Source organism: Camelina sativa, chromosome 15 (assembly GCF_000633955.1).
Source record: "Camelina sativa cultivar DH55 chromosome 15, Cs, whole genome shotgun sequence".
In the NCBI taxonomy this organism is placed as follows: domain Eukaryota; kingdom Viridiplantae; phylum Streptophyta; class Magnoliopsida; order Brassicales; family Brassicaceae; genus Camelina; species Camelina sativa.
The window spans coordinates 10,307,581-10,316,989 of NC_025699.1; the positions used below are offsets into that span (position 1 = coordinate 10,307,581).

At 34.4% G+C, this 9,409-nt stretch overlaps 3 protein-coding genes across 5 annotated transcripts in view; all 3 read right to left on the reverse strand.

The window, feature by feature from the left end:
• Positions 1 to 737, reverse strand: part of LOC109129088 (transcription termination factor MTERF4, chloroplastic-like) — a 3,350-nt gene extending 2,613 nt beyond the window's left edge. Inside the window, exon 1 of the mRNA XM_019236702.1 lies at positions 24 to 737. Within this exon, the coding sequence (XP_019092247.1) occupies positions 24 to 737 (714 nt within the window). The remainder of the gene's footprint in view (positions 1 to 23) is intronic.
• LOC104746338 (LYR motif-containing protein At3g19508-like) lies at positions 1,836 to 2,535 on the reverse strand. Its single transcript, XM_010467796.2, has 2 exons — positions 2,245 to 2,535; positions 1,836 to 2,153 (listed from the first exon to the last, which is right to left on the reverse strand). Exons 1-2 carry the CDS (start codon positions 2,434 to 2,436, stop codon positions 2,100 to 2,102), a joined length of 246 nt encoding a protein of 81 aa, XP_010466098.1. The 5' UTR covers positions 2,437 to 2,535; the 3' UTR covers positions 1,836 to 2,099.
• Positions 2,632 to 6,282, reverse strand: LOC104746337 (homeobox protein HAT3.1-like). Of its 3 annotated transcripts, none has more exons than XM_010467795.2 (9): positions 6,171 to 6,282; positions 5,080 to 5,714; positions 4,798 to 4,963; positions 4,566 to 4,689; positions 4,373 to 4,485; positions 3,742 to 4,296; positions 3,358 to 3,642; positions 3,184 to 3,273; positions 2,632 to 3,090 (listed from the first exon to the last, which is right to left on the reverse strand). In XM_010467795.2, the coding sequence occupies exons 2-9, from the start codon at positions 5,709 to 5,711 to the stop codon at positions 2,872 to 2,874; spliced, it is 2,184 nt and encodes a 727-aa protein (XP_010466097.1). In that variant the 5' UTR covers positions 5,712 to 5,714; positions 6,171 to 6,282; the 3' UTR covers positions 2,632 to 2,871. The 3 variants fall into 3 exon arrangements, with proteins under 3 accessions (XP_010466097.1, XP_010466095.1, XP_010466096.1); XM_010467793.2 differs by having other exon boundaries at positions 5,080 to 5,796; positions 6,171 to 6,277; XM_010467794.2 differs by having other exon boundaries at positions 5,080 to 5,796; positions 6,002 to 6,253.

Below are 9,409 nucleotides of genomic sequence, written 5' to 3' on the forward strand. Positions count from 1 at the left end.
TTCTCCATGCTGTAACCAAGTACCTGAGGGAACAAAGTCATGTCCTTTAGTGGCCAATTCATCTTCTTTACCACAAACTCAGTCTTCTTCTTCACCATCTCTGCAGAATAACCAATGCACTGAGGAAAGCACTTGACCATCATCACATACTCATCTCTGCTGAATCCTAAGCCTATAAATGTTTCCAAGGAGTTCAATATCTGCTGCTCTGAAGCACGTAAGCATAGTGGATTCTTCTTGACCACTAACAAGACCTCATCTTCGCACAGACCACACTTCTTTAAGGTATCAAATGTCTGAAATATCCTATTCTCTGAGTATCCAAGAAAGGCAGGACACTTCTTGAAAAGTTGCCATATATCGCTAACAGTTAAGCCAAACCTTTTATAGACATTGAAGTGTTCTTCTAGTCTTTTCTCGCTCAATCCGTAAACAATGCATAAAGCTTCCACAAACTTTGGGGTGGTGGGATCAAAACCCATCCCAACAACCTTCTTGAGTGATTCTTCAAACTTTTCTTTTCCACAGCAGACATGGTGATTAGAGATGAGCAATGAGAATAACAACCTTTGAGGCACACCCAATTCTCTCAAAACCAAAATATTTCTGATCTTATTCTCCTGCTTACTACCCTGTGGCAAAGAATGACACAACTTTTCAAACTTGGAACTCTTGTCCGCTTCTATAATCTCTTTGACGATATCATAGTATCTTCTGATACTTTTGCCCCCTTTCATTCCCAAGATTTTAGGAACTTTTGAAACAATCTCAGTGAGCTCAGAGCTTGAAGCTCCTCTTGACTGCAAAAACTTAAGCTTAGGAGCAAGTGTTTTCTTCTCTTACGGTAAGACCAAGAAGCCCGTTTGATGCAATTGTGTTTTTTTTTATTACTGATGTATAGCTAATTACAGCAGTTACTTGCAAGTTCTGCTCAACCAACATTACTTGAGTTGCATTCATGCTTAATTAGTTAATATGTTACTTGAGTTGCAGTCATCCTTAGGCAACAAGTGCAAAAAACAGAATTTGAATTTGGGGGACCAAAAACCATGGGACACCAATGCTCCTACTAGAAATAAGAAACTTTCAAAGTAATAATATTAAATTTGGGGGACCAAAAACCATGGGACACCAATGCCCATAGTCTTACACAAAACAAGTAATAAATGTCACACACACACATATTCATATTTAAGTAGTATTAGTATTCGATAAATCCATATTACAAAACCATACAAAGTTTGTTTTTAAATATTGCCATTATCATGTTTATTAGTAGTAGTTATGAATTTATGAACATACAGACACATAAAAGAACCACAGACACTTAAACTAAACAAAGAAGCAAATTTACTAACTGACATGTACCAGGTTCGACACGTGCAGAGACTCTGCAAACACGTGTGTGGTAGTAGGGAAGAAAAAAAAAACTGAAACTCCACGACTTGGCAAAACCACTAAAATAATAAAATACATAAGAGGAAAGGTCAAATTTTTGTCATAAAATGAACCAATCCAACTTTGTTTTTTTTTTCTTTTTAACTCCAGAAGCAAAAAACAATCGTAAAAGACTTTGTTTTTTGGTTAGGTTGGTTTCATATAAGATTTTTAGAGTTCCGACAAGGACCTAAAACTCTTAGGGCGTTAGACTACTATATGTAATTGATTTGTCCCTTTGCTATTGCTACATATATATTTGTAGTACCCAAACAATCCCTACTCTTTTGCTCGTTATTACTTCACACTGCCACAGCTCCTTTGATTGTGTGTGATTAGTTACTTTCATTACCCAAAGATAAAGATTAAGGATTGGGGATGTTTTCACACTCTTTAAGAATGTAAACATTTTTATTCAGGTTCATGGAAACAAACAAGAAGCTACTCAAACAAGACAAATGACCAATTCAAGCAGTCAAACACACATAAAAGTCAAGACAACAAAACGGAAAGAAAATTACACATGACCAACCTCTGTTCTTGATATAGCTATTAGAGTATTGATAAGACTTGAGTTCAAAAGTAGAATAACTGATAGTACCCATTTAACAAATCGTCCAAGCCTTCTCAGGGACATTACGTCGAACACATTGTGTGCGTCATCATTCAAAACAAATCTCCTTCAACCTCTTCCCCGCGGATTCGTCAATCGAATACTGCAAACGGTTGAAAATGGATAATTAGCGCAAAGGGTACCTAGAACTAGAATAGTATACGTTTTCAATAGAAACCCAGAATCTTTGTTACCTTCTTGAGTACCCAAAGTGAGTGATTGTAAGCTCGTTGGAAGAGTTCTTCCAGAGATGTTTCGCTTTGGTCGACCTCACGGTAATTAACGAAGTTCTCCCTGGCGTACTTGGCGTAATACGGCCTCGTGTCCGCCGGCAAAAGCCTCACCAGCCTTAAAACGCCGCCGTATACTCTCAGCACCTTCTTCATTTTCCTCTACCTTCTGATACACGTAACAAGTTCCGGACTAGTAGTACTGTGTCATAAACATTGATGGGCTTTTTATGGGCCTCATGTATTAATTAATATCATTATAAGCCAGCAATTTTTGACCGGTTTAATTCATGGTTTCAATCCGGTTAAACGAGAGCACCTTTATCGATTACACAAAACCTTTCATAATCATAAACACAAGTCTTTTGAAACTTATGTAACTGTTAAAAATAAACCTATCCCTCTCATTTTGAAGAAATCTTTCTTTCTTTTGCCTCAAATTCGAGGTCTTCCGATTCACAAAGAACCCCAAAAAAATGTTGTAACAAACTGAACAAACCCGATGCTTTCATGTCTTCAAGGGGTTTTTGGGAGTATGTGTTCATGTATGTCCTTGCATTAGATATAAACCGTCTGGATTGAGTCTAAAATCTACCTTCTCCTTCTTTTCCGTGATCCAGGACTGGTTGATGCCGATGCTACACTTTTGTTCCCTGCAACTGACTCGGTTTCCATAGTAGTTTGTTTGCTACTTCCAGCAACAGATCTCCCACATTCACCTTCCTTGCCTTTTTTTGACTTCTCGACAGCTTCCTCTGAAACTACAGGTTTGCTATTTACATAACGCCTATGCTTAAACCAGTTACTAACCTACAGAAGATATAACCAGCTCTTAGCAGAGATGAAACAGGTCGACTAAAAGGGAGAAAGCAACAAAACAATTCACTAGAAGAAACTTCTTACTTGCATGATTGTCATTTGTAGCTCTTTGGCTAAGCTCTCCTTCGTTGCTTTGTCTGGATATTGATTCTCTTGAAAGGATATGTATAATCTCTGCATAAAAGAGGAATCCTTTAACTCAAATAGCTTTTCATAAAATTGACGCCTTTAAGCACCAAGACAGCTTATATATATTACCTGAGTTTTGGGATCTGTCTGTTTATATGCTGTAGAGCTGATTTTTTCACCAGAACAACCATTTTCTCCAGGACCTTGTTGTGGCACTTCTAAAGTATCCTTTTTCGATGCCCTTTTCGACTTTGGTCTAGGTTTCTCAGAAGTATGATCTTCTGCATTTGAAGATTGTTTTAGAGGCACAGTGTCCCCTTCATCTTCTGACTCGGAATCTTTTTTTCCTATTCGTGCAGTTTTATCCCAATCATCATCATCACTTGAGGAAGATGGAGCATTCTCATATTCCTCCTGCACATACCATGCAATAAAAGATAGAAATCATTCAGAGGTTTTTTCCAAAAACCAAATATAAGTTCAATTATCAAGAAAATGAGAGAATACACTCACATCATACAACTTTTTGTAATCTAGCCTTTCAACATTCCTCCTTCTGGGAACACCGGCAAGACCATCATCAAGCACAGCATCTGACTCTGAAATGGCATCATACGGGAGCTGAGATTTCTTTCTGCCAGGATCCTCAGGTGGTGTAACTTTATCTTGCTGATTAGACTCATTTCCTTTGAAGGAAGTTTCAATATCCTCAGAGTCTGATGTGCAATCAGAATTTGAACTTTCCTGTGTTTCATCTTCATCACGAGTCGGAGCTTCAGGATCATAGTCATCATCCTCAGAATCGTCAGATGGAAGGGCCATTATATCCGCCATTATATCTTTCCCTTCTTTAAATGACTCTATCATTTCGTCAGATGCAGATGTGAAATCAGAAATATCATCTTCGTTCTCAGACTCGTCACTGTCATCACTGTTATCTTCATCATTTTCATTATCATTCACACCATCTGGATCATACTCTTCATCATCAGAATCATCTGACGGAAGATCACAATTCAGATTTTGACCTCCACCAGCCAACGCTGCTGCTGCCTCAGGAAATATTTTCTACACAAAATAACTCAAGTCAGGTGTCTTGTTATGTATCTTCTCCTCTTTTAACAATAAAAATCGACATACATACCTCCCAACTGTCGCTGACCGAAAGTTTTGTCCCTAAAGAATCATTAAGCAAGTCCAAGCTGTCATCTTTGCAATCACATCCGGGGCATAGCCAACTCTCATCATCCGGAGGAACTACAAATAAGAAAACCATCATGTCATTTATAAACACCAAAAAGAAGTGCTTAATAAAAAACTAGGCCAGAGATTATTACTATCATCTTTCTGCAAAGGTGGTTCAAGACAGTATTGGTGAAAGCCTCGGTCGCAAAACCCATCACATAGTATGATATCATTATCAACAGACAAGTCCTTTGAAGCACATTTTGCACAGAAGATCTGCGATTAATTATTGCTTGTATTATCAATACTTCAACAGACACAAACTGCTTCGAGCAGGAAAAAACATGGGAATAAAGCTTGAGTTGCGGAATAGTTTTCACTTACATCGTCGCTTGAAATCGCTCCATCAGAATCAAATAAAGACACTGGAAGGCTTCCTTCAGCACAGAGTGTGTCCAGGTGCTGAAAAAGATCTCTAATTTTAACCTTGCATCGCAGAATTTCCTTTGTGGCTCGTTCAAGCTCTTTCTCCGGCCTTAGCTTTTCCACACTACAAAAACACATAACCAACAATACTGAGTGAAATCTCACAGACGATACCAATGCCACTAGCATAACGCATGAATAATGCAAAAACAACAAATAAAACGTCATCAAGAGACAGACCTTGAACGTCTCCAGCCTTCTAAAGAATAGGCATCAATAAGGTTTTGCTCGTAGTTGATCCGTTTTAGCAAGTATCGAAGTTTCTTTTTGATTCTTGTGTACTCATCATCTTCTCTAACTTCCCCTTTCTTCGTAGTCTTATTCCTTTTCCTTGGTCTACTACCTACAGGTGTATTATTAGCAGCAACCGAAGATGATCCAGCAGCAGCATCTTTAGATCTCTGAGCACTCTTGTGACTTGAAAACAACACATTCCTTTCACCACCTCCTCCTAACCTCTTCGAACTCTTAGATGACCTGGACCGCTGGATTTCAAATTGTCCACGGCAAGGAAGACCGATGACAAGCTCACGATATGAGCCAGAAAACTTGGTTTTGGTATTAGATCTCTTCTTCCCGGTTTGAGGGGTTGGTTTCTGTACTTCCTTCCCCTTTCTATTATCCCTAACTCCGTTTGCATCATTTGGCATTTGAATCCCTGCCTCAGATGGTTTTAGAGGTACAGAGGCATTGCCTTGTTCAGATACATTGACAACAGTTGGATTATTAACCTCTACTCCGCTATCTACATTAATCTGCTTCAAACCAGATGTACTACTCCTAGTTACCCGTTTAAAAGCTGCTCCATTCATTTTCTACAACCAACCTAAGTTTATTAGCATTCCTCGAAGATAAAGCAATCAGGACTCTTTTAATATACACTTGGAGATTCCTATACTGAAACAGAGAAGCGAAACACGTTTATTAGATCAGAATAAATCTGAGCAAAAACACAAGAAGAACCCACAAAAAAAAAAAAAGGCAGCTTTTGTAAACATGTTCTGCGATTGCTTCGTGTTGTTTCCTAAGTCATCTAAAGCTACTACTCACGTGGTTGACAGAGATCTTAAACCAAGACATAAAAGAGAAAAACAGATCGAACCTTGATAAACAAATCTTAGCTAAAACGAGGTTAGATTTGGGTATTTGATTCCAAGAACCCTATTGCTAACTGTTAAGCTGAGTTTTGAAATTTTCTACGACATAAGAAAACAACCCAAGAAACTAAAAAAAATGTCAGGTTCTTCGATCTCTCTCCGCCAAAATTTTACCTTTTTCCTCGCCCGGGAAATGTCCCGCGAGATTTTTCGAGAAGAAAGAAACTCGATGGGCGTGAATTGAGAAGAAGAAGAGGAAGAAGAAGAGGAAGAAGAAGAGCCTCTCTCTCAGATAAAGGGGACGGACAGAGAAACGTGTTATTTGGGCCTCATTATGCATTATATTCTCAATGGGTCTATTTATGAGGCCCATTCATACAAATCCGTAGAATTTACAATTCGTTTCTTTATGGAATCGGAATCGGAATCGGCAGTAGTAAAACCAACTTGTATTCATTTCTTGATTTATGAAAAAAAATACGAATGCTGCGAATAGTTGTTTAAAATTGAAAAAGTCGAGTTGAACAAAATTGAGTTGGAAAATATTCAACTCATTCATCTCTAAAATAGTGGTCGAACATTTTTGGTGTAGGATTAGTTTATTTTTTTTAATTTTTTAAGTTGAATGGCTTGAATAGTATTTTCTAATTTATTCGATCTTTTCCATTTAAATAGTGAAACTTGGTTAAATATTTTTTTTCAACTCCTTCAACTTTTTCAATTTGCAACTATTTGTACCCGAAATACAAAAACCAGTTATAAAAGTGTGAGAATCTGTAGACAAAAAAAACAAAACCACCGTATGAGATTCCCTCAAATCCCGTTATCACTCTGTACGAGCCTTCTTTACATCCACCTTACCCACTCCATTTCCATGGCGTTTTCCACTTACATGCCCTTCAACAATTTCTACAAGTTCTTGAGGAGCTTCCACTCCAAATTTACTCAAACTTGTCAAGAACTTCATAACCATCTCGAATTCATCTCCACTTAAATCCCCTAGGCTATGAAAACATCAAAAAAAAGTTTTTTAACGATATTGGTGTTTGTTGAATGTTAAGGAGCCTATTGGTTTATTAATTTCTAAACTCATATAGAATTTAAAAATTTTTTTTTATTGATTATGAAAATCAAAACACATCCATTTTGAAATATCATGTTTTATTTTTGGATTTGAATCTTGTTTATTTTCTATATTCAAATTCATTTAAAACATAAAGTGGATTTTGAAATCTAAAAACAAATCATTAAATGAATAACATGGATTCTAACGAGTATTTATGAATCATATAAGTAGCCTAACATGGATTCAAACGAGTATTTATGGATATCGATATAACCAATAACATATGATTTTGATAAGTAGTTTAGAATAAATGATTATATAAGTATATGATTTTTGTTTTGATTTCCAAAATATATTAAAATTATAAATCCAATAACTCCTTTCCCTTAATAAGCTAACAAAAACTTGTAGATGGCTAAGATTCTAATTTTTTTTTTTAACTCTGTTTTTCAAGAACCGACAATAAAAGTGTCATAAATAATTCTTAGAGAAATAGAACTAAAAGTGTCAACTTATGAGATTCATGGTGATCCTCTATGGGCTTTTTTTGCATCCACATTATTTTCAGGTTGTTTTCCTTTGGGTTAGAAAAAAAAAACATACAAAAACATAAAGTTTTACCACATTTAGAAAACAAAATAACAAACCTGCACAACTAACAATACTGACAAAATTTTAAATAAAGGAGATAATTTTCACAAAATCTTTCCGGTATAATTTGATCGAGGGTCACTATAATTGATTAATAGCCAATCATATAAATTTTTGTTCAAAATTTGCTCTAAATCAGAAACAATAATAAAAAAAAAATTAATATTGATAGATGACAATATGAAATTATGATGAAAAACTTATTATTGTGGTCGGTTTATAAACATAGACGATCATACAAATTTAATTTTTAATAAATGGTTAGTGGTATAGGACAAAAAGTAGCTTCGAGAAGCTAGTTTACTTCAAGAATGTGAATTTGTTAGTTGCATAATTATTTTTATCTCTTCTCGGCATTAGTTTTAATATTTGTTATTCATATTTTCATCTTTGACTAGTGCGTTTTAAAAACTTTAATTTAAAGGTTTATGTGAAAGTTCTATCTTCATTCTTTATTATAAGAAAGCTGTAATTCTTCTATAAATAGACTGTCTCATAAATCATAATACTATTTTAGGCATTATACTTTTAATTTGTTAAGGTTTGACTCAGTCTTTTTTACATATGTCATTTAATATGAGTTCTTAGTTCCATTTTTGTATTATCTATCTATATCTATCTATACTAATATAATTGCAGCAGATTTATGAAATAAATTCTAGAGTTAGATTTATTTACAGACATGCCATCATATTTATTGCTAAAGCCATTAATTTATTACCCAAAATATTCACTAATGTATATAACTCATGATTCTATTTAAGATTATAAAAAAAAAACTATTCAAAGCAATATTTGTTTAAAATTTAAATTTGATTCTCCTTTCATCATATAACTAGGTTTGAACCCGCGGTATACCGCGGGTCAAATATTTTATAATTTTTAGATTTTTGATCTTTTATGTTTATTACTAAGTAAATTTTAGTTTACAGTTATTTCTTATATTAAAAATAAAAAAAAATTCAAATTATTAAGTTTTAAAAGCTATAATTACTAATTTGTATATGATCAATTTGTTTCATATTATAGAGTGTAGTAGCACCATATAGTAATACCCGTTATTCATACTTGACCCATTTATTAACCTACTTTATTAATGTAATAGTAGATCCATATTTATGTAGTCTATCCGATTTACAAATATATACAGTATAAACAAATGGTCATCATTTATCCGATATATATAGAGTCACAATATTTTGGAGGTCTCGTACACAAAATCAAGGTACTAACTACATTAGTAACTACAAAATCAAGGTGCCAAATTTCCAAATTCAAACAGTCGAATTAATGATTTGGTTAACCTAATTTTGGAAATATACTTTGAATAATTCTATTTTAATTAATACTAGGACCGGACCCGCGCTACAGCGCGGGGGAATGTTCATATAACAAAAGTTCATAACAGATTGATACATGTTATATTTTTATTTCACGGTCAGTAAAAAATATATTTTTGTTATGAGTTTGGACATTTGATACAATAATAGAAGGAGAAAAAGAAAGTGATTGATAATATACTGAGTTATGATAAAATAAAATAAAAGGATAGAATTTTAATATTTTCATGAATTTGGATAAAATAAAATAATGAAAAATTGTATTAATTTATAAAATAGATATATGAAATATTGTGTAAATGATTAAGTTTTTGGGATTTTTGATAAAAAATTTAATATAAACATAAAAGAGTTTC